Raw genomic sequence first — 24,790 nt, 5'->3', positions numbered from 1 at the left:
AAGCATTGGACAATGTTCGGTGTTACCATGAGTTCCCTTCAAACACTTCACGTGAGGCAACATTACAAAATACTCTTTTAAGAGTTTTATGTGCAATGTGAAGTGTTTGGGGGAACTCTCGGTGATACTCAACAACCAGATGAGTCTAAGTTCGGTGATACTCAGCATTCATGTGAGTTTTATCTAGTGGCAGATTGACAAGAATTCGTCATGAAATTAGAATTGCTAAGTTTTATCTAGTGAGTTTTATCTAGTTTTATCTAGTGTGGCACCAAGGAATAATTAATATCGTTGCAATCCTAATCTATTTGACAATTAATTCCATATAGTAGTAAAAAATCCATTCAATGTGGTATTTGTTTTTCTTCAGGATCGGAAAGGTAGAGAGCAGTACCGACAATGAATCTGCATCGTCCTGAATTTTTTCAACATCAGAAACTGGAAACTGGAATGCATGGCTATTTGATTTTTTGAACACTGCCTAAATTTTTGACGCCGTTGGTATTCTAGGCCCAAAAGGCAGCCTTTTCATACTAGGCCCATGTTTGACTAGTAGGTTATTAGGTACGGCCCAAGGCTATTAGCTATTTGGGTTGGACTTTCAGCTAAACTTAACTAGGCCCATATTTGACTTAGTCTTGGGCTGAGTTGAGTTCCTTGCTACATTTATCTTTTCTTTTCTTCAGAAAACTTTTTTATTAGCTTGTAAATTTTCTAGAGAATGGATATATTTATGGCTTCAAACATGCTCATACAAGGATGGATCAGATACGATTATTACATGAATGAGACGCATGTTCATGTAATCAAGTCGTAAAACAGCTTAATATTCCACAAAAATGTGCATTTAGTCAAAAAATATGCATGTCCAAAAATATGCATGTCAAAAAAATATTCCACAAAAAATATGCATGTCAAAAAATATGCATTTCGTTAGTAGTGTGGCACCCCGGCACGGACACATCCGAAGCTGGCATTGGCAGTGAGCATTCTCCTTTGGCACAACATTTTGGATGGCTTTACGCACTTGAAGCTATACCAAAGAGATATTTTTGCATCAGCTTCAAGCTTGAAGCTTTTTATGAAATCCCTTTTGGCTTCAACTGTCGGAACGAAGCTACAAAATATGGTTTCGGTCGGTTTCACCTCCTCAAAGCTGTTTTGCAAATGATTTTCAAAACAGCTTCAGCTTCACCAGAAAAGTTACTTCAAGAGCCGTTTTAGAAAAAGTTGAAGCTATGTTAATTGGGATTTTAGAAGAAGAAATTACTGAGGCCCTTCAAATTACTCTACATTTTGCTTTCAAAATTTAACACAATCTATCCATCTGACATCATGATTATAATATTTCTCATAGCACAGTAGACGAAACAATCTCTAGTTGTTTTTTTTAAATCAGGAGCATGAAACCCAAAAAGAAAACGAGTTAGGTAGAATATTCAGATAGAATGCCATTTCACTTGGCAAAATGTACTTTCTAAAGAAGAATATCCCAATCCACAAACCCATATCCAGAAAAGAAATACACGTCTCTTATTTTCCTACAAAAAAAAGAAATAAGAGGGGGAAAAGCACCCTCCCTCCTTCACATGGGGAGCCTTAAACCTGTATGCCCTTATGTAAAGTTCTCTTGACCTCTATACCCCTAAAAAATTGAGTCGCACCTGTATGCCCAGCCATCAAGTTTTGTTTACCCCTATACCCTTCCATCCATGTTCCATTAGAAGTTAACGGATGCAAAGGTCTGACAGGTGGGACTGAGCAATGAAAATGACCATATTGCCCTTGTATAATCTCTATCCATATTAAAAAAAGAGTCAACAGATCGACGCGGAGGCCCGTGCGCCCGACCGCCTGACCCCCCCCCCCTCCGTCCCTCCCAGATCGACGCGGAGGCCCCCGTGCGCCGCCGCCGGACGCTGCCGTAGGCCGCCACCGGACGCCGCCTCCCGGCCGGCTCCGGCCAAATCTGGGCCGCCACAGCCCGTTCCGCCCTCTCCGGCTGCCCCCCACCTTACGCCGCCCCCTCCGGCCGCTGCCCCCTCACGCTGCCCCCTCTAGCACCGCACGGGCAGGGCGCGGCACAGGGGCAGGGTGTCCCCCGCAGCGACACGCAGAGGGCGCGGCCAGGGGCCCCCGCGGTGAGGGCAAGGTGTGGCACGGGGGCAGGGTGTCCCCCGCAGCGACGCGCCAAGGGCGCGGCCAGGGGCCCCCGCGGTGAGGGCAGGGCGCCGCACGGGGACAGGAAGGGCGCCACACGGCGAGGCAGCGAGGCACCCCAGTTGTAGCGAGACTCCCCTCCAATTCAGGTATGTACCGGTAGAAAAATCTTGCCTGTATGTGTTTTTTTGGTCATGAGAAGGAGTGGTACATAGCTAGAAAAAACATTTACTTGCTTGCTTTTGTGATGAAGTTGCGCTTTTGTTCATCTGTAGGATGGACGAAACTAGTCGGTTCAAACTAGAAATTCAGATTGTTGCTCCAAACACCCGTGCTAGGTGGTACAGTTTGGACAAATTCATGGATGCTGACTTCACCAACTTCAGAGATTTGGTTGATGAAGTTGTTGACAAGTATCCTCCCCGTTACGGTGACATAGTGAAGTTATTTTACGCATGCAAGGATACAAAGGCCAACATCCTAATCTGCTCTGACCAAGATTTGCTTGAAATATTTGCAATACATAAGGCTTCAAAGTGCTGCAATTTAACTTTCTGTTACCATAGCTCTGGTAGTAAACCTCCTGAGATTCCTGTATGGGATGTCAGTAGTACTGGTTAGTCAGTGGAAGCCCCATTCACCCCTACAATCTCATGTCCTAGCATAGCGGAAACAAGCTTTCAAACTCATAGTCAATGTGCTCAAACTGATCAGATGCCTAACCCAAACCCATGGATAGAGTTTCAATGTGATGGGGAAGGGTTGTATATTGAGCTTGGTCCCCAAAATCTAGAACCTACCAATCCTCATAGCCAACAAAGAGATCCTGAAACATCCCAATCAGATGGTGATGATGAATCTCCCTTTGATGAGGAAGATGAATTAGAGGACATAGATGAGGAAGATGAATTAGAGGACATAGATGAGGTTATCAAAGATCAAGAGCCTCCACAGAAGCCTGATGCTAATTATGATAAGAGTGATCCTCCTATGGCTGTAGGCACTTTGTATTCCAACATGGATGCTTTTAAGCTGGCTTTAGCTTCACATACTACCAAATATGAGTTTCATTATAACATTGAAAAGAGTGATAAGTCTCGGCATACGGTGCACTGCAGTGGTAAGGATGTGGGCTGCAGGTGGAGACTTCATGCGTCTACTATGGGCGACGATGTCACAATAAAGGTAATCTTTATATTGTTCTTAATTTGTATTGATTGATAATTTTTTTTATGTAAATAACCACTGAATTGATTTATTGGCAGGTGAGAAGGAACCCATACCCTCATGAGGAGTGTACCAGCACAAGGAGGGCAGGTGCATGTGTAGGGGTGATGAAGTTCTGGGTCTGTGAACAAGTGATTGATTGGCTGAAGGAAGATGGAAAGTTGGGAGCCACAGAACTGAAAAAGAAGCTGAAGGAAAGTCACAAAATTGATGTGACATACAGAAAAGTTTATCTAGGTAAACAACTTGCTATGGATAAAATTTATGGCTTTTGGGGCAAGAGTTTTGACAACCTCTATAGATTTAAGACTCAGATAGAGGAAAGCAGTCCTGGGTCTTTTATTGTGATTGATCACCATACCATCGACAACAAAATAAGGTTTAATAGACTCTTTTTTGCTATGAAACCCTGTGTCGATGGCTTCTTAAGAGGTTGTAGGCCATATATTGCTGTAGACAGTACATTTTTGAATAAAAAGTTCAAAGGACAGTTGTGTATAGCTTGTGCAATTGATAGACATAACTTGATGTACCCAGTAGCTGTTGGTGTGATTGACTCAGAATCAAATGAAAATTGGGTGTGGTTCATGGAGTGGTTGAAGGAAGTTATAGGCACCCCACTTGGCCTAACATGTAGCACTGATTGTGGGCAGACAGTGATGCATGGGGTTAGTGAGGTTTTTCCACAAGCTGAACATAGAGAGTGTATGTACCACCTTGTTCAAAATTTCAAGAAGAGGTACAATGGTGAGGTTTTTTATCAGAATTTGTGGCAATCTGCATATTCTTGGAACCCTTACATGTTTGAGAAGCACTATCAAAGGATGGCTGAATACAAACCAAAGGCTATGAAATATCTGCAGGAAACTCACAAGAAACTGTGGACCAGAAGCCAGTTCTCCACCTTGTCAAAGGTGGATTATATTACCAATAATTTGGCTGAGGCCTTCAATAATTGGGTAAGCATTGATAACTACCTTTTGCATTGATATCTTTCTATGTCCCACATAACCTTTGATTGCTATATTCGCAGGTAAAGGAACACAATGGCAAGCACCTGGATGACCTGATGGATACTATTAGACAGATGATCTTGATTAAATGGAATGAAAGGAAAAGGATTGTCCAGAAGTTTAAAGGAAAGATTTTGCCTCATATAGTCCAGAAGTTGAGAGATGACAGCTATAACCTTGACATTGAAGTGATCACAAGCTCACCTGATGGATACTATTAGACAGATGATCTTGATTAAATGGAATGAAAGGAAAAGGATTGTCCAGAAGTTTAAAGGAAAGATTTTGCCTCATATAGTCCAGAAGTTGAGAGATGACAGCTATAACCTTGACATTGAAGTGATCACAAGCTCACTTGATGGCATTGCTGAAATTTGTGCTAAGGACCGCGTGGCCACTGCATACAGATTTGTAGTCAACTTAACTGAGAGGACATGTACCTGCAGGGCTTGGCAAGGGTCGGGAATAACTTGCAAACATGCCATTGCTTACATCACATCAATTCCTGGTGCCCACCTAGAAGACTATGTGGATGACTACTACTCAGTTGAAAAATTCAAATTGGCATATGAAGGCTCTATCCCTAGTATTCCTGACAAGTCTAACTGGCCCAAAGCCACACATGGCTTCTTCATGCATCCTCCATTGCTTAAGTCAACAGCTGGAGGAAGGAGAAAGAACAGAATGAAGTCAGCTTTGGAGGGAGGCAGTAGCCGCAAGAAGCAAAATAAGTGCCCAATATGCCTTTAGTTAGGGCACCGTTGGTACAAGTGTAAGAATGGGAATCCAGAAGACATAGCTGCAATGGAGGCTTTGAGGTAAACTTTGTAGACATTAGTTCACTTTAGTTCAATGGCTTAATAACTACATGTACCCAATTATGTTTCTTTCATGTTCACCTTTACACTTGTATATGAAATAAAATTTTATTTCAGGGGTCCACCAAAGACAAAGCGCAAGAAAGCATCTACTTGTAGCACAGAGAGTCGCATTGTTGTGTCCACTACTACATCAGAGATGGTCTTCCCACACAATGAGACAGTGGCCAATGCTACACAGAAGAAAAAGAAGAGAAATATGTCTACAAAAAAAGGTGCCATCAAAAGGAAGGGGCCAGCGACCACTACTTCAACAAGTACTACTGATACTAGGTCTACCAGGTGCGATCTTAAGTTGTTCTCACTTTTCAATACTTTGACATTTAAAATCATCTCACTGATACACATTTCTTGCTTTTCACACAAGATCTGGAACTGGATCCAATGACCCTCTTCCTCTCCAAGTTGTGCCTCTTCTTCAAGACACTGTATGCCCTGAAGCCATAGAACAAACAGTGCAGACACCAAGAAAGAAATGTACCATCGAGAAAAAGAAAAAGCTTACACCAAGGAGGGCTCCAGTTGAGGTAGCCAGCCTATCTAGCCCAGCTTCAAATATCAGAAGCAAGAAGCAACTCCAGCTTGAATAAAGTGTGATTCCTTAGTATTATTTTGAGAGTACTTATGATCTGTCGGAACACTTCTTTTGTTGTGATATTTCATCCCATGATCATGTAATTTAAGGCACTTGTGGTTTGAAGGTACTAATGTGATGAAAACTAGTCAACTTATGAGCTTCAGTGTTGGTGAAATGAACAGGTCATGATTGCTATTATTTGTTGGTCTAATTGCTAAAGTCTATATGCTTATGTCATATTCTTGTTATTTAATTTGTGGAATCAAATGTTACATTATTTTTTTATTGCTTTCCTGAAATTTAAAAAATGGCTCAAGAAGCCCCTCACAGATACACCCTCACGCGCGGACTACCAGTGGCGCCTGGCTGTTTTTTTTTTAATTTTTTTTAATTTTTTAGATTTTTTTATTTTCATTACATCTGAAATTAAAAATAAAAAAATTGTACACGTACGGTCAACTCCCACCGGTTAACATTATTTTGCTATGTACAGACTAAATGCTTCCAAGGATATACAGGTTAACATTATTTTGCATAGGGACATACAGGTTAAAGACTCTTTTTAGTGCTGCTACCACATAAGGGCAAAATTGTCTTTTTCTAACCATTAGTAGTCATTCCATCCAAAAGGGTATAGGGGTAAATAAAACTTGATGGCAGGGCATACAGGCGCGACTCAATTTTTTAGGGGTACAGAGATCAAAAGAACTTTACATAAGAGCATACAGGTTTAAGGCTCTCACATGGGCCTCCTGATCCAGCTCCCTAACCTCGCCGGCGTATGGCGCCCGGCCGCCGCCGCCATCCCTCAGAGCTGCCGCGGCGGTCGCCTCATAGTATCCGCCGCGGCGCCCGGCGGCCACGTGAAGGAGGAAGAGGCCAATGGGGCGGGGAAGAAAGAGAAGATTGTGATTAGAGTCTCGGACCCTGTGTGGGAGAGGAGGCTCCCGCCGCCGCTGTTCTCCGCATCGGATGAGCAGTCCGAGCGTCCGCCGGATCCGGAGGAGGGAGGGCGACGGGGTGACGAGGACAGCGAGGAGGCCAAGAAGTAGTATTACGTTAACATGGGGGACGCCATCCGCAAGCTGCGGGAGGAGCTCCCCGTCGTGTTTTACCGGGAACCCAGCTTCGACATTTACAGGTTCGTGCGATTCCCCCCCCCCCCTCTTGTTGGCATTGGCATAAGGTGACCCCATTCACTCAATAGTTATGTGACACCTATAGAAATTTGAAGTTTATAAAATTGTTATGGAGGACATAATAGAATATAACACATTAAAATTTACTGGATGAATATAATCTTTCTTTCAACTCTGTCTTTCCTTTCTTCCATATAATTATAGTTCAATTAATAGGGACACAGAAGATTGAAAGGTAACAACCCACATAACCAAAGGAAGGACATGCATCCAGATCGGCTAATTTTTTCCATCCACATTTTCTAATATTTGGTCTCTGGAAAACTGTTTTTTTCATTATTGAAGCTAAGGTCAGTGTTTATGTCAGTGAAACGGTTAGTTCAACTCTTTGGTTGGCCTGGCTGTGAGGGTTTGTTGATTTAGACTTTGTTCTCACTCCTTAATACAAAGACAAGGAGTTCATGAAGGAAAGGGTCTGAACTCTGAATCCATCAGGATTGCTGGAGAGATTTGTTGTAATAACTTCCTAGTTTTACCTAGGAAAATACTGCACATCCTGTCCATTCTTTTGCAACAAAGAAACAAAGGAGACGACACGAAGAGGTAAAAAAGGGTTGGGGTTAGTGGGACATGGGCAAAGGCAGAGAGATAGATAGGTAGGTCACTTGTTTAATTGCCATTTCATGATTAGTTTCTTATATAAAGTCCAACTTCTTCCTAACAACCAAATCTACACAAACCAGCTACATTAAGACCCTGAATCTTAAAAGTATCAAACTTTCAAGGTAATTCCTATCGAACTATCAGAACAAACTATCTTATCCGGTGGTGCTGTTCTGCTCCCAGTGTGCTTCTGCTGGCTCTTATATTCCTTAGTCCTACTCCTATAACGTTGTTATGTGCTACTTATTAGTTTTTCCTGATATTGACAGTATTCCTTAGTCTCATAACTTTTTTTGACTGAAAACTGTGAGGGAAATACCCACAGTGAGATCACTTTTACTTCATAGCACTGCTATGAGCTACTTATTCCTCGTGCCAAGAAGTTTGTTAATGTTGTCATATTATGAATTGCAAGCCTGTGTAGTTTTGTCAGCTATGGCACATAGGAGAGTACCTGAATTGGTTATGATGTTGGCTGAGTTAGCAAATGTGGATTTTTTTTTTCAATTTCTTCTTATTGTTCAATACTTTTTCTGTGCTAACATATCTTTTACTGACCCCAGAGATGATATTGTGTTCAAAGATCCTCTCAATAATTTCAAGGGCATTGGTAATTACAAAAGAATATTTCAGGCATTGCAGTTTACCGGCCAAATTATCTTCAAGGCAGTGTGGATTGACATTGTCAATATATGGCAGCCTGTTGACAATATAATCACGATTCGGTGGACTGTCTATGGCATCCCTAGAGTTCCATGGGAGGGCAATGGCCGCTTTGATGGCACCTCAGAGTATAAGTTAGATAAGAATGGGAAGATCTATGAGCATAAGGTGGGTAACATTGTCAGGAATTCACCAACAAAGTTCAAGCTCTTGCCTGTTGTAGAGCTCATCAGATCACTTGGATGTCCATCTACTCCGAAGCCTATGTATTTTGAGACATCATCATGTCTATCTTTGATGCAGTGGCGTCATTTTGGCTGAGTTTGACTATCTGATGCTAGCAAATTTAGCAAAAGAGTTATGGTTAAAGTCAGACTTGATGTCTCCAAATTTTGCCAGTAGTGCACTTCCCCTAGTTACCAATGAGCACTTGAGCAGTAGTTAATTGTAAAAGCCGTGTATGTGTACATCAATAGGCCTTAATTTAGAGAAAATAGCTATAGAAGTTCCTCTTGGCTGGGTTGCAGAAGCTATTCGTTTTTGGTGCTGACATCGACAGATGTCTCGGGATTTTGCATCCTTATGAGTCATATATATAAATCCATTTTTTTTATGAAGTGTTGCACGAAGTTTTGCTTTTGTAATGGAAGTTTTGCCACATGAAAGGGTGCATCGATAGTTCATTGTACATGTGCAGCGCAAAAAAAACATGAATTCCCTGTATGTATCGAAATGCTGTGAGCTCTGATATTAAGTATGTATTCGTTTGTATTTTAAGTTGCTGTTGCTTTGATTTGTGGGTATCATTCGAGCTCAGAAGGTGATAAAAGAATCAAGTTTGAGTTAAATACACCCACGGCCCTTGAACTTGTCCTGAGGTGCCATTTAGGTCCATGAACTCGCAAAATCAAAATCTGGCACCCTAAACTTGTTAAGTTGTGCCACTTTGGTCCATACCCCTTGATATGGCACCACGTGGCATGAACATATGCAAAAAAACCCCCTCCAAAGTTGTTATCTTCTACCTTCACCCCCTTACTCTCCTCCTCCCTTCCTCCCACCCTATCTCTTCCGCCTCGGCTCGGCCCCAGCGGCGGCGAGCTACTGCGACGACGGGTGGCCAGCCCCTCCTCGCGAGCTCTGGTGGTCGCGGCCACATCCGGCAGTGCAGGGGTTCGCGGCCCGCAGTGCAGGGCTCGTGGCGGCGGCGGAGGAACAGGGGACGACGGTGCGGCCAGCAATCCGGCGAGCGTGACTGCCTCCCTCCCCGGCCTCCTTCCTCTACGCCGGATCGGAGCTCTCCTGAGCCTCCTTCCTCTGCGCCGGATCTGCGCCGCCGGAGTACGGCGCGGCCGCGGGCAGCAGGCGTTCCCATGGTGTGGCCGTGCGGGAGGCAGCTCCGGCGAGAGGCTCCCACGCTCTCCACGGGGCGGCCAGATCCAGGCATCCAGTGGCCTTGATCTCCTCGCGGCGGGTCAGCAGCGTGCGGGCGGGGTGGAACGGCGGCGGGTAGTCAGGGTGTCCGCAGGCGGAGCCCCGATGGAGGAAGCGGCGGCGGGCGAGTGGCCAGGAGCGGCGGCGGGCGGTTGGGCGAGCGCACCATCCGGGCGAACACCGAGGTGGCGCGCGGGGAGGAATAGGGCCCCACTGCATGCGGACACGATGTTTTTGAGGATGTAGATACAGAAGATGGTAAAATTTAAGGACTTTTTTGCATATATTCATGCCCCTTGAAGGGTTATGGCTCTAAGTGGCACAACTTACAAGTTCAGAGTGCCAGATTTCAATTTTGCGAGTTCGTGAACCTAAGTGACACCTGAGGACAAGTTCGAGGGCTGCTAGTATATTTAACTCTTCAAGTTTTATTTGTTACTTCAAGTTTTATTTGGAGTAAAGTCCATCACCGGTTCCTAAACTTGTGTCGCTATGTCATCCCAGTCCCTAAACTCGCAAATCGACCGTTCAGATTCTCAAACTTGACCATCTGTGTCATCTCGGTCCATAAACTTGTTTCACTGTGTCATCTCGGTCCCTAAACTAGAAAATCAAATGTTTACGTCCTCAAATTTGTCCAATCATGTCATTCCGGTCCCTAAACTTGATTTTGAATCTCACATGGGTCAAAACAAGGTGATCTAAAATCTATATATCAAAAAGTAACTCATAACTTTTTAATATGAACTTGAATGAAGATAAACTTTATATCAAAATGGTAGCCCTCGACGTAATCTACAATTTTGTAGTTGAAATATTTTTTAATTAAAATTGTTTAGGGTTGTCGTGGGCTTTTTAGGGTACCCACAGCCGGGTGGCGGAATGCACCCGCCTAATCCCAGAGGGGGAGTATTCGGGAGAGTGCTAAGCGATTAGGCCGATCTCGCTTGGGGGCAAGAATGCAAGAACACTCGGGTTTAGAGTGGTTCGGGCCGCCAGAGCGTAATACCCTACATCCACTGTGAGATGTATTGCTCTTATTATGAATGAGTCTATCCTCTGCCCAGCTGGGGCTTGAGTCATTCTCTAGCAGGCGTCCCCCTTTTATGGTGCAAGGAGAACGCGTACACAGGTGTTGGACCCCAACAGATGGGCCCAACAAGGATGTATATTTTACTATCAAAAAGACACTAATGGTGCTACAATGGTTGAGAATCTCTTCCCGGATACGCTTCATTGCACTGTAGACTCTCTGACCGAAGGGAGTCTTCACTTGTCCCATCGGCGAGGCGCCCGTTGAGGCAGTGTAGGTTGCGGCGTAGACTGTTGGGTTTACCGCGTAGGCATTATGATACTCCGTTGCCGAGCTGTCGTGTCTATCTGGCGTAACAGACTAACGCGCGTGGCGTGGGCGGCGCCAGCGGTTGTACTGTGCGCCTTGGTAATGCGCAATCAGCAGTACAGCCTGGCAAAAGTCTCCTCAGGCTCTGCTGTGGCAGAGCGCACTTAACGTCTCCCGCATTGAATGCGGTAGGTGGGCGATCCTTCCTGAGGAAGCTAGGTGGCCACGCGGGTGCCTGTGCCTGCGGACATGTGGCGGCTCCGGACCCCGTTAGGCGGGATGTCTGTTCCCTCCCCGCTGAGGGGTCCGGATAGTATATGGGGGTCCGGGACCCGGCGAGGGTCCGGCACTCCCTGGGAGGTCAGGGGCCCCCGGCTGTTTTGGCTGAGGGCTACCTCCTCCGGGACATGTGGCGTCACCGGACCCTCCCCAAGCGGGGAGCGGGTCCGGGCCGTTTGCCGGGAGAGTATGGCTCCGGACCACAGGGGTCCGGCTGCTCAGCCGTCAGGGCGTAGTTAAGGATAACTACGAGACTCTTGCCTAGACACAGCAAAAGAGGTACCCCAGTCCTGGGGTACCGACAGTGGTCTCAAAATATTGTTGTAAGTTTATAGATTTTGAAATTTAAAAGTTAAAATTAAATTTTGGGACTCTAAACAATTTTAATTCAAAAAAAATTCAACTGCAAAGTTGTAGATCACGTCGAGAGATATAATTTTGATACAAGGTTTGTCTTCATTCGAGTTCATATGAAAAAGTTATAAATTATTTTTTTTATATAGTGGTTTTAGATCGTCTAGTTTAGACTTAGATGAGATACAAAACCAAATTTAGAGACTGGGATGACACGACCGGATAAGTTTGAGGATCTAAACACATGGTTTATAATTTTAGGGACTGGAACGACACAGGCAAACAAGTTTGAGGACTAAATCGATTTACGAGTTTACGGATCGGAATGACACAATCGAATAAATTTAAGGATCGGTGACGCACTTTACGGACCGGAACGACGCACTCGAACAAATTTAAGGATCGGTGACGCACTTGACTCTTTTATTTGCTACTATCTGCTAGTTGGATTCTCCGTTAGCGAGTACAAATCAGTTTTTTGTTTATTTGTTTTTCCCCGTGTGTGGCCGTCTCAATCAGGCACGGTTCCGCATCCCACTTTACAATTTGGCCGTTGGGTTGCGTCAGCTCCTTCTCCGGGCCGTCCGCCGGCCATCGACGGCGAGCCACATGAGCTCCATGACCGGCGCTGGCGGCCACATCACCAACTCATCCGCCTCCGCCGCGCCTGCATGGCGGCCTTCCGGGAGGTCCGCGGCGACCGGCGAGGGCCTGGCTCACGCTTGGGCCGCGGAGGGGGAGGTGGCGCAGCAGGAGACGGCGAGGGCGACAGCGAATGCAAGCTTGAGTGACAGACAGGGCAGGAGGCCGGGACTGCGGGTGCAGCATGATCAAACCGAGAACTTGCAGGATATTCAGAAATGAGCGTAAATATTCAGACTACTCTTCTCTTCTGTCGACAACACCGAAGCAAACTCTGCCGCATTTGTTATTCTGGTTGTAATCCTGTTCATTTTGGAGCACTTTCTTCTCCTGTCGACAACACCGAAGCAAACTCTGCCGCATTTGTTATTCTGGTTGTAATCCTGTTCATTTTGGAGCACTACCATTGTCATCCACACTGGATTGAAGCTTCACTAATCGCAATTGTGATAACCAACAGAATTTCCATTGTGCTACGCTCTCGTAAATCATCTTATTCGGTCTGCATCTTCCATCATCTTGTGCCTTCAACTTCCATGGCCTCCTTCAGTTGCATCAAAATTATCCATAGTTAAGTAACATCTGCATCTTTGTATAAAACAATGAGTAAAATGTACTGGGGTCCTTAAACTAGTGAGGGTGTGTCAAGTAGGTCCACGAACTCCGAAAATGCAGATTCGGCCCTCTAATCTATTTAAGTGTGTCACTGAGGTCCAAAACCCCTTTGAACCGGGTCTGACCGCCTACGTGGCCAACCACGTTGGTCCTAACAGGACACAACAGTTGACGCGCGCGGCCCCTGCTCGCCTCCTCCGCCCCTGCTCCATCGCGCGTGGGGATGGCCGCCGGGAGGAGGATGGCCGGCGCGGGGAGGCGCCGAGGCCGCCGTCAAGCATTGCCCCTGCCACCGCCGTCCAGGGCCGCCCCGAGCGCCGTCGCCGCTGTCCCAAGCTGCCGGTGAGCGCAGCCCCCACCCTCGCCGTCCCGAGCCGCCGTCGACCCCCGCCACCGCTGTCCCTGGCCGCCCCCGAGCACCGCCCCCGCTGTCTTGGGCCGCCAGCGAACGCCGCCCCCGCCCTGTCCCGCGCCACCTGCTCCGCACCACCGCCGGCGGTCCCGCGCACCACCCCAGCTCCCGCCAAGAGCTCCGCCCCGCCCCCACCACTTGCTCTGCGCCCCGCCGGTGGATCCGCTTCGCTCCCGCTCCAGCTCGCAACTTGCTACTCGAGGAGCGAGCAGAGGGAGGAAGGGGCGCAGGTGGCCTGAGCCGAAGACCATGCCCACGTCATCGCCGGTGGCCGGGTTGAGGAAGGCGCGCGAGGCGAGGTCGACACACCCCTGCGTCCGCGGCCAAAGGCAGCCGCTGCGCTCGCCACCTGCTGGTCCGACGGCTGCCGGGTGTGGATCCGCGTGTTGCCACCCCCCTCCCGCCAGAAGCTTCCGTCGCCGATGGCCGTGGACGGTGGAGGCGCCATGGCTGCCCAGGATTTGGAGGAGGGTGCGAAGGAAGGAATGGGGCACAGGAGGATGGAGACGAGGGAGAGGAATAGAAGTGAATTTGGAATGTCTGTTGGATTGCTCTTCATAATCTTCATAATCCGGCCGCCATGGCGGAGACTGGCGATGGCGCTCCGCGACGGCGGCGCGCGGGAGGCCCAGCAGTAGCTCCGGCTTGCCTCCTCCCTCATCGGCGGGTCCGGCCTGCGCGGTGCGGCGGACTGCTCGGCGGGGTCGGCCGGCGAGGCAGGGTGTCCTGCTGGACGCGACGGAGGTGGGGCGGGTTGGCATGCGCGGCAGGGTGGCCTGCTGGACGCGACGGCGACGGCGGCGGCACTCCGAGCTCCGGTGCCGACGGGCCCGCCGAAATCCACCCCTCCTCTCTCTCTCTTTGGTTCGGCGGCCATGCACCTTCCTACGCGCAGCCATGCACCTCGGGTGAGGGAGGGGGAGGGAGCTCCGCAGGGCGCGCGCGAGCGCCATGGCCCCGGGCTCGAGCTCGGAGCGCCGCCGCCATGGCCCCGCGCCCCGCCGGCGAGGGAGGGGGAGGGAGCCCCGCGGGGCGCGCACGGGCGCCATGGCCACGGGCCCGAGCTCGGAGCGCCGCCGTCGCCGCCGGACCTGCGCGGATCCGGCCGCCGGCGCTGTCGTGGCCGGGAGGGGGAGAGGTGGGAGCAAGATGGAGAGAGAGGCCGCCGCCGGGCCGAGCTCCGCCCTCGCCAACTGGTCCAGGTAGGACCGATGTGGCAGACCACGTAGGCGGTCAGACCCGGTTCAAAGGGGTTTTGGACCTCAGTGACACACTTAAATAGATTAGGGGGCCGAATCTGCATTTTCGGAGTTCGTGGACCTACTTAACACACCCTCATTAGTTTAAGGACCCCCAGTGCATTTTACTCTAAAACAATTGGTTCGGTGATTGGTTATTCTCTCATATACGCTGCAAATGATTCAACACGGTCCAATTATCTGAACTTGTTCTTTTTCTTTTACAGGAAGCTCCAAAGGGTAGGTAATACAAGGAGTGTAGTTGCTGCTTGTCTCTAAAGCCCAGGCTCATGGTCAGAATAGAACACCACCAAGCTACAATTGGCCCATCTCTGCCGCGCTTGGTTCTATAGTCCCCCACGGTCCATCCAAAGAAAGTCCATGAGAGATGATGGTTCCCTTATCTTTCATGGATTTAAATAAGAATAATAATCGGACATATTCCAGTCTTAGATGGTTCAAATAAAAACATCATAATATTTTTCAATTAATTCTTTTGTTCATAAATATTTGAAAATAGACAATTTTTAAAAATATTTTTACAACTAAAAATGGGTATGATTATTGTTTCAAAAATATACTATATATATAGCATCCATCATCATTGACTATCTAAAATAGCAGTTGGCTAGCTAAAAATTTACCCTGGACGGTTGGTCAATGGAACCATGTGGATTTAATTACGAGCCATTAGAGATTGCTCTGTGTAGTATATTGAATCTGACACTAGCAAATATAAAAGATTGTGGGCCGGATCATCCAAATCAGAATATAGTGGATGATCGCAGCATAGTAGCTATAACAATGAGCATAACTTTTGCAAAGGTGCCCTAGCATACGTCTGGCATTTTAAAGGGTGTTGATTGTCTGCTCGATCATGAAGAGATGCGCTACGCTATGTACAACTTTTGAGCAGCCAATCGCGTGGCATGGTAGGAATATTAACCCTTCGTGTAGACCTGAAGACGTACGGTAAGAGAAGGGTTACGCACGTCGTCTACCACTGCATACATAGCTACTAGTAAGTGAAGGGTCCCATCATTATCCTGGAAGAACTGATGCTGTGTTGGGGACAAATTCACCCTTATTTTTCTGAACGTACAGATGCTGTTGTCTGCTGCTGCTTCATTCTCAGCGCGTGTTCATTCCGTATGATCATGTGCTTCGGATCTACGCCACAGGTTTCATTTCTCGTGTCCAGCAGAATCGCTGCGTACGAAATTCCCAATGTCACATTCAAGCAACAGTGCTGTTTTGTAATCTATCTGCATCGTTGCGCATGAGAACTCAATGTGCGGTTCGCACTTCTCAGCTAGGAATCCGTCCGGGCATCAGCATCAGAAAGTTCTCCTATATGGTAAGAAGAATCATATCCGATCCAAGAGATGACAGCACCCCCTCTCGTCTCTTTCACCGTCGTCGGCAGGGACGGCCAATGGCTGGATAATCAGGTGAATGAACCTCTGCCTCTCCTCACGGATGGCATGCAGATCCATCGCGTAACTGTCGACAGTTATTTCTGTTCAGGAGCTGAAAAGAAATTCATCTTGGTCGTTGAATGGAGACTACAGATACAAATTAAAGGTGAGGCCGGGGCGAGTCTTGATGCTTTCTCTCATTCTGCATGAGCGTCATTATGCTGAGCTAATAACCTCTTTCCATTGTACCCTCAAGTGAATAGGAGCCATTCATTTCAGATGTTATAATAAGGCCCAGATGGCGTTTTCAACATCTATCCCCTTTTCTTAATAGGAAGAATATAATTACACATGGATTTTTTTACATGGTTATTATGCCTGTACATACCCTTTTCTTCAATACAAAAAAAAGAAGGTAGGAGCCTCCCCTGAAGGAATGGTTGCAGAAGGTTCAAATTAAGCAACTAGAAGCCCAAAAATAATACTACTCTAATAATGCCTTAGCTGTGGAAACTGCTTCATGGCGCAAGGCCCAAAATCAACTTAAGATATGAAATTTCCTTCAAAGAACTTAAAATATGAAATGCGGATGCCTGATCATTTAGGTGACCTGTGGGCATAGTGGAATTCAGATGAACAGCACTTTTCCCCTTCCGTCAGTTTAAAATGTCATGCCTACAATGACCACATCATATTATGAACTGTTAATTTGACATTTTATCCTCGAGCATACAGCAGTAATCATCCCATAGAGAAATATTTTGCAGTCAGCTGATGTCTGACGAGATACACGAGACATCCTGTCTTTTTAGAACTAAACAAAGGAGTAGGAAAATGATTGCAGGTACGGTGCTATGCTCATTGATTTCTTTGAGGAATGAAAGTAGTTTTACACATACAGCGCTTAGCTTGCGCTGTGAGGGGGTGCACCGAGAGAAATACCATCAAATAAGCCGTTTACAAATAGGTAACTGCTGCTATCCGAATAGTGCAATTGTATCAATCTCTGCTAGAATTGCAGGACTACAACAAGACAGTTTTATGAAAAGAGCAAGCCTTCGAGTTAAGGCTTATATCCATTTGTGTCTTCACGACGATTAGTTGACACTTCCAAGTCTATTTTTACCTGCTCAATATCATTGACTGCTTTGGGTGGCTCCTTGTATCTGCTATAGATGCAGTACACAACCAGCTGAAGGATTCCAGTTAAACACCCGACGCTGTTTGGTGCCTAATTCAGAAGAAAACAAGTTGACAAACAGTGGTGCCAAACAAAGCCACAGGACATTATTATAGATTAGTGTAAAGCCTGATTGTATACTTACCGTGAGATAGGGATCCCTTCCTAGGACTCCATAAAGCGTCCACATGAAGCTGGTTAATAAGGAAAATAGTGACAAATAGAAAGGCATGAACTCCACACTTTTCGTCTTCATAACTTGTTTCTGCAATTTTGGGAGTACAAAAAACAATTATAGTAGATGATGAGCCAGTAAAATGGCCTCCAGAGCATCAATCAGAAGTTTTTTTTTGTTTTGAGTTTGGGCCTTTATACTTAAACTCATTTCCTTTCTATTAATTCGGTATACTAGAAGTATATGTTAATTACATTAGAATCTAGGCTATTTTTTTAGCTTTCTATAAGTTCTGTTATGTAGTCTGTTAATTATCTACAATCTGTTTTCTATTTTTAAAAAGATATCAGTGGTTCTGTTATAACTGATATAGGACTCACCACAGCTACAAGCGGAGCACTGTACATCGACATGGAAGTTACTATACCAATACTGCCAACAAATAGCTTGCGCATATGGTGCGTGTGGAATGTAAAGATTGAGAAGTATACAATTGTGCAGAGGATTGCCAGGATCAGAGATACCATTATCACAACAAACTTCTGCAAGGAAATGTTAAGCATCATTGATCAGCTCGTGCATATATAATTCGAACTTTTTAAAACCCATAAGATCACATGTATTTTGACTTCATATGACTACCTGGGTTAAACTTCTGCATTAGCATAAATAATTACATTTGAGTCCACTTTTTAAAATTATAGTGCAGATTATATTCTGTCTTATGTGTGTTGGACAAGATTAAAATACTTGCTTAATATATTAGGCAGATGCTCTTGCCCGTTTTGCTCAAACTAAATAAAAAGACAAGTAACACTAGTTTTCTTAAAAGGTGAAGAATTAGTAACACCATTTTCTTTAAAGTTAAAAAAGTGTACTTCCTACCATGTTCCAAATATGGCCACTGGATACCAATTTGTGGATGATAATCTGGAGAAAGCGCTTTTAACTTTCTATGCAGCATTTTGTTCCAAATCTTTACAACTAGCATTTGTCTATTATTTCTTATAATAACTGATCATTTTGTTCCAGCATGCAAATTATAGTATGATAGTGAAAGTAGCGAGAGAGAAACTTGGAATATATATAATAGCATTCAGCAACCTCAGAAGTTTTAATTAGGATTATTATAATGGAACTTAACAAGCTCTCATCAGAAGTTGCTTACCTTTTTTTCTCTTGGTGCATACCATATGTATATAATGACAAATGAGAACTCAAAGAGTACTCCGATAGTGCAAGTACCGAAGAGTGACAGGTTCTCCCACCCATTGCTCACAACTGGATAGCCATACCAGCCCCATGTGAGGGCGCTGAAAAGAGCTAGGATATATGGTAAGCATGAGAATTCTCCTACACTGGCCTCCTTGATGACTCTCTTAAATGTCAATCTGGAAAACAAAATCACAAGTATCGTTAGCGATACGCCGTGCCGTTTCAACCATGTTAGGTCAAGATGTAGTCATGTACACTGGAACTGCATAGAGGAGCACGCAGACTGCAGACCCTGAAAGAAAAAAAACGAGGTGTTGTGGTGTTATATTCAGAGGAGAAGTTGAATGAGTCATGGTCGCAGTTTGCAGATAGAGAATACCTATAATTCCAACAATGACGCGTATGCTAGTAACCATTGTTGCTCTGAGCTTGAGCTCTAGGAGTGTTTGCCGCAGGGGGGGAGGGGGGTGGGGGGGGGGGGGTTCAGGAGCTAGAATGTGCCACTGATTAGTTCATGCATTGTCTGCAATGATGGTCGCCTATTTATAGCACATAAAACGGTATTGTTGTTTGAAGGAGGAGACAAAGGTATGGCTCAAGTCACTATATATGCTAGAATATGGCGTACTAAGCTTTCTGCAAAAGCAAAGAAATACGGACCAAGCCTTCCATATAGTGTCTGGTATCTGCCTGATGAATTCCACCTATGAGCCTTCGAGAACAGTCATGAAAGAACGAGATAGATCCTCTACATTGCTACTGGAGACGTGGAAAGTAGCTGTGCATTAGGGTGCTCATGTACAATTGGATATGTTTCGAACGGTCCAGATATCATTCTTGACCTACCTAAGGTGCTGTTTGGTTGCAGGGATTTTTTTAAGTCCCTGTCACATCAAAAAGAATCTTACTATTTTAGAATATTAAATAAAATCTGTTTATAATTTTTTTTGACAACTGAGTGCTAATTCGTGAGACGAATCTAATGAGCCTAATTAATCCATAATTTGCTACAATGATGCTACAGTAACCATCCGCTAATCATGAATTAGTATACCTCATTAGATTCGTCTCGTAGTTTAGCCTTAGGGTTCTGTAGTTAGTTTTATAATTAGGCCCTGTTTAGTTCGCGAAAATATTTGGATTTTGACACTGTAGCACTTTTGTTGTAATTTGACAATTAATGTCCAATTGTTGACTAATTAAGCTTAAAAGATTTGTCTCGTGCTAATCAGTTAGATCGTGTAATTAGTTATTTTTTTCAACTACATTTAATGCTCCATGCATGTGTCCAAAAATTCGATGTGACGGGTACTGTAGAAATTTTTTTGGGAACTAAACAGGGCCTTAATCTTTATTTAATATTTCTAAATATTAAAATTCTCTTTGATGTGATATAGACTAAAATTTAGCCCCTCAAACCAAACAACCCTAAAGCACTACCATATTTCTTTTTGCTAACAGTAGTCTTGCTGTTGGGGGAATATTTTCTACTGTATGGGGTCTGTAGCATATCCGACACATTTTGTCTGCTTCTCTGCCTTAATCTGCGTAAAGGCAGGATCTGTTGTGTCCAAAAGCTTTCATGTTTTTTATGGTTTGTGCTCGTGGTATGTTAGAGCTTATACTTTACTACATTTTACTAGTTTATACTGTTAGTAGTAACAATGAGATGAGAATGAGATACTGAGGAATGTTGAGTACTCTATCCTGCTTGTGATGAGTGAATTGTCAATCGTGCGGTGTGATCGTGCGCTTGGTCTTTGGTTGCAGGTACACGGGCGTCAAGTGTCGACGGAGAGTTGCCGTGGAGGAGCTTAGGCCGGGCGGCAGCTGTGGCGTCCACTCCTGGATCGAGGGCACAAGCGGCGATGGAAGGCGGGTTTCTTAGTTTGCGCCACAAAACCAAGGAGGCGGACGGCGGTTGAAGACGCCAAGTCGTGGAGGCATGGGCGTCGGTCTCGGGACTGACGGAGGTGACGGGCATCGACGGCGTCTAGGGCCTCGCTGAGGGCGAGAAGGTGATGGGCGTCGGGCGGCGTCTAGGGCCGTCAGAAGGCCGAGGTAGGAACGGCGTCTAGGGCCACGGCGTGGAGGCGGGAATCTTCCCGCGCGTGGAGTTTTAGCGGTTTTCTCAAAACCGGCCACCTACCCGGGTTTCGTGGACCCTCCAAAACCGTGGACCAGATCTTCATCTACACGGCGGCATCGCGGAGAAGACTTCGACTCGAAGAAAGAACCTCGACCGTCGGATGAGTCCTTATATCTTTTTCCGGTTTTGCCCCTACGGGCTTTCTAGTGTTTAATTGGGTCTAGGGGTAGTTTAGTCTTTTGGGTTGAGAGTTGTTTGGGTTAAATACCCCCTCTCCCTCTCTCCCTCTCTTTTTTTTCCCTGGCGCACGGACAGCACGCCGCCCCTCCCTGGCGCTCTCCTCTTCTCCCTGTCCCTCTCCTCTCCTCTCTAGAGTTAGGGATTTTGGAAATGGATTTGTGAAGACTTTGTATGTGAATTGATCGGGAAAGGAGGCACTTTCCTCCTTGTGCCCTCCGGGGTTTTGAACTCACTTCGATTTCGTTCATCTTGAGCCTCGTTTGTTTGAAATTCGATTTTCCTTTGTCGATTCTTGAGCACGAGTTGATAGCTTGGTTCTTGATGATTTTGTGACTCTTTGAAGTGATTCTAATACATGTAGCCTAGTGCTACAACCCCCGAAATCACGAGTCCACTCGAATCGAAGTTCTTGGCGTTCTAGAGAAAACCCCCGTTCTTTCTCATAATTCTTCGATTCCTCCCAAACCATGGAGTGATTCGTCGATTTCTTCCATGGACATGTTCACAAATCTTTTGTGATCATGCCTGCAAAATTTGAGCTCCTTTGGATTTGATTTGATCCTCCAATCATCGAAGTTTCCAAGGTCGCGGGCTGAAAAACACTTCTGGACTCAGTTATTTCCTATCACCGGATGAACCGACGCTTTGAAGTTGTATGAGTCGGATCAACCGGTGAGTGGTTTATTCGCACGTCAGGGTTTTCTGCTCTTCGCTTGGTTGCACCGGTGCATTAGCTCCACGTGCATCGGATCAACCGGTGATAATTATTTGCTGTGCTGCTTTGAGCGTTTAACCGGCGTATTGGAGTTTCTTCACGTCGGTTCATCCGGTGTTCTGCTGGGTCCTTTTGTTGCTTCTCTGGACAACTGCACCTGTGTTTTAGATTTGCTTACATCGGTTTAACCGGTGACTGGAATCTTAGGTTTGTGGTCCCTCTGGACAACTGCACCGGCGTTGGTGTTTGATTTTGCCGGATCATCCGATGTGTAACACCGGTTGAACCGACACAGTTCAAACTCATCCGTCGGATCAACCGATGCTCACTTTTTGAATGCTGCCAGCTCTGCTCATCGGTTGAACCGACGCCTTTCAAACTCAAGTGTCGGACCAACCGGTGAGTTACACCGTACTGCTTTTGTGCTGCTCTTCGTGTTTGCTTCCGCGTAGGATCTTGTCTGTTTCTAAGGCTTTCTTGTGTTGGTGTAGCTTCTCCATAGCTACTCCATACTTTGCCTAGGACTCTTGGGTTGGGTGTGTACTTCGGGACTAAACCGATCTTTCCGATTGTAAGAATTTTTAATCGGCTCTCATTCACCCCCTCTGGTCGCCCTTTCGGTCCCTCAGATACGATGACACGTGAGAGTTTGTTGACCACGCACACGTGAGAGTTTGTTGACCACGCACTTATCATTGGTTGAGGGCTTCTGGGCTTGAGGCATTGGGCTTTGCTGCAGCATGAGTAAGAAGAGCCAACAGGCATGGCCTGGGACATATGATGATTGAAAATAATGAGAGCCGTCCATCTGACATAATCGTACAGTGGTCAAGGGAGGAACTATCTGAAAGTATCTAGACTAAAGTACCTAGTGGTACAAAATGTGGGGCCAAGTACTAAAAAGAATGGGATCGAATACTAATTTAATTTAATTTTTCATAGATCAACGACCAAGAAAAAGTTCAAGGGAAAAGTATCTGAAAGTTTTCTATAGTACTTTACAATCATTATAATAGAGCTCTTATTATTATTATTATTATTATTATTATTATTATAAAATACATACTCTTAAGGTAATTGCAAATTTATTGCTCCATCCTAAGAAATTTTAGAAATATACTACTCTTCCTTTATTACAAAAATATTATCTGATCAAAATTTTTAGTCACTTTAATTTTATCCTAAGTCAAGCTTCTCTAATCTTTAGCAAATTTATAAGAAAATACACAAATATTAGATTTCATCAAATACAGCATGAATGTATCATGATGTTCTTATATTTTTTGTAAATGTGATGAAAGTTAAGATAATTTAGGATATAGTTAAAGTAACTAAAACTTTGAGCGAAAGGAGTATTGTTGTTGCTTGGAGTAAAAAATCTACTTCATAAGTAGAGAGGATGATTTCTGGAAGCTGGGCAACCATTTCGTCTGTCGGGCCACCAAATATATTATTCGTGGATGAGCAACAAAAATGAACATGTGAACCGTAAAAGTTAACATGCTAGTGCACTAAAATTGAGCAATTTGGAAAATTGTAGAGAAACTAAAATTTTTTTTGCTTGATAGGTTGGTAACATTGTTATCTTCCTGTTACAAATATGTAAAGCCACGAAATTATTGTTGAATCTTTTATAATGATAAATGTTTGTTTAACTCGTTAGATACATAATTAATTCTTGATCCAAAAATTGTTAAGCCAATTTTGCTAGCTCGTATGATGCAAAAGCTGGAACAGATTTTTCTTATTTGAAAAAGCAGTTAAACATCAGATTATCAATAACATTCAGTGAAAACAAAATAATAAAATAGTGTAATTATGATATCTTAAGTAGATTTTATCCATTAGGTTATTTTATAAGTAGTGTAATTATGATATCTTAAGTCTGACCAATAAACATGGTTAGGATAAAAGGGCATATGATGTCCCTTAGCATTGTTGTAAATAAAATTTTAGTTCTGTAGTAAATTATTTATTTTGGTTGGAACCTATAACTGTCTTTGATTATATCTGTTCTAAGAAGGATATCGATATCAAGTAAGAAGGTATTATCACGTTTACTTCCGTCCAGAATAAGTTTAATTCTCATCACATGATCGGACGCAGGCGCTGCAATTGTCTTGCACCAGGAGATAAAGACTTTATCTCTTGCAGCGAATCGTATGCCCAATACGTACCCAGCATAACCCAGCATCATATCGAACAGCAATGCAAGCTGGGGCTCTTGTTGGCTCCGACGAGCCGTCTCCGGTTATCTCTTATCATGTGGCCAATGCAAGGACATCAGAATTCAGAATCACTGATGGCATCTATCAATAATACGCATTTCAGCTCACACACTGCCAACCTACGCATAAAACCTTTGTCACGTGTTGCTTTCGATTGATTCCCTGCTTCCTTATATTCCAATAAGATTTTTCAATCTTGATGACATGATGACACATTTGAGAGCAGGTGCGGATCGAACATATCAGAGATACCATTGATGCATATGGAACCTGCATACTAATAAGTTCACGGAAATAATGAGCTCAACTTTTGCTCCTCGTGATGAATTGCATCAAACTTTCATTTGGTCAATAATACATACAGTTCTTGCAGAGGAACAGTTTCATTTTTCTGATAACTACTCCATGGTAGCTTCGCAGAATGCTCAGAGCAAGCGTGGTTCCCATGGAACCTGGTTGCAGGTACTTTGCTAGAATAAGCGCGGCTCCTTGTGTCAAACTGAAACCATCTAAAGTTTTGAAATGATAAGTTCCATTTTTCCGCTACATTAGGAGCTTTTATTTGGTTGAGTCATGGCATATTTGCATTCTGCAATTGAGTAAACAGTGACAATTTTCAGACATGCAGCTACTCAACGGGTGTCCTTGTGCTATGTAGTGAAGAATATGAACCACAATGCACGTACGAGCTCTTCTACTAGAATGTGATTACTGTTGAACAGCGAGAAGAAGAAGAAGAAGAAGAAGAACAGCAAGAACAGAGGAAGGGGACGACAGAAATGGATTCAGAGAACTGTTCCCTCGTAACAATTTCAGGGTTCTCTACGAGTTTTATATCGAACCCGTTACATGGCCTCCGGCCCAAAAGACAACAGCCCATGGGCTTAAACTGCC

The 24,790-nt window shown here is 44.9% G+C and overlaps 2 protein-coding genes and 1 pseudogene across 2 annotated transcripts; 2 read left to right on the top strand and 1 right to left on the bottom strand.

Annotated features, from left to right (window-relative positions):
- Window positions 1-2,279: 2,279 nt before the first annotated feature.
- On the top strand, window positions 2,280-6,053 carry LOC120697095. The gene is made up of 5 exons (XM_039980230.1): window positions 2,280-3,345; window positions 3,426-4,346; window positions 4,421-5,218; window positions 5,336-5,560; window positions 5,646-6,053. Exons 1-3 carry the CDS (start codon window positions 2,875-2,877, stop codon window positions 4,619-4,621), a joined length of 1,593 nt encoding a protein of 530 aa, XP_039836164.1. The 5' UTR covers window positions 2,280-2,874; the 3' UTR covers window positions 4,622-5,218; window positions 5,336-5,560; window positions 5,646-6,053.
- Window positions 6,054-6,598: 545 nt separating this feature from the next.
- On the top strand, window positions 6,599-8,641 carry LOC120700527 (annotated as a pseudogene).
- An 8,240-nt stretch (window positions 8,642-16,881) lies between these two features.
- On the bottom strand, window positions 16,882-19,135 carry LOC120697094 (bidirectional sugar transporter SWEET3a-like). The gene is made up of 6 exons (XM_039980229.1): window positions 19,004-19,135; window positions 18,880-18,916; window positions 18,578-18,800; window positions 17,790-17,951; window positions 17,380-17,499; window positions 16,882-17,285 (listed from the first exon to the last, which is right to left on the bottom strand). The coding sequence occupies exons 1-6, from the start codon at window positions 19,038-19,040 to the stop codon at window positions 17,118-17,120; spliced, it is 747 nt and encodes a 248-aa protein (XP_039836163.1). The 5' UTR covers window positions 19,041-19,135; the 3' UTR covers window positions 16,882-17,117.
- Between the last annotated feature and the right edge of the window lie 5,655 nt (window positions 19,136-24,790).

The sequence above is a fragment of the Panicum virgatum genome, chromosome 3K (assembly GCF_016808335.1).
Source record: "Panicum virgatum strain AP13 chromosome 3K, P.virgatum_v5, whole genome shotgun sequence".
Classification (NCBI taxonomy): Eukaryota; Viridiplantae; Streptophyta; class Magnoliopsida; order Poales; family Poaceae; genus Panicum; species Panicum virgatum.
Note: the sequence above shows the minus strand (reverse complement) of the source record. Positions and strands in the feature narration are given on the sequence as shown.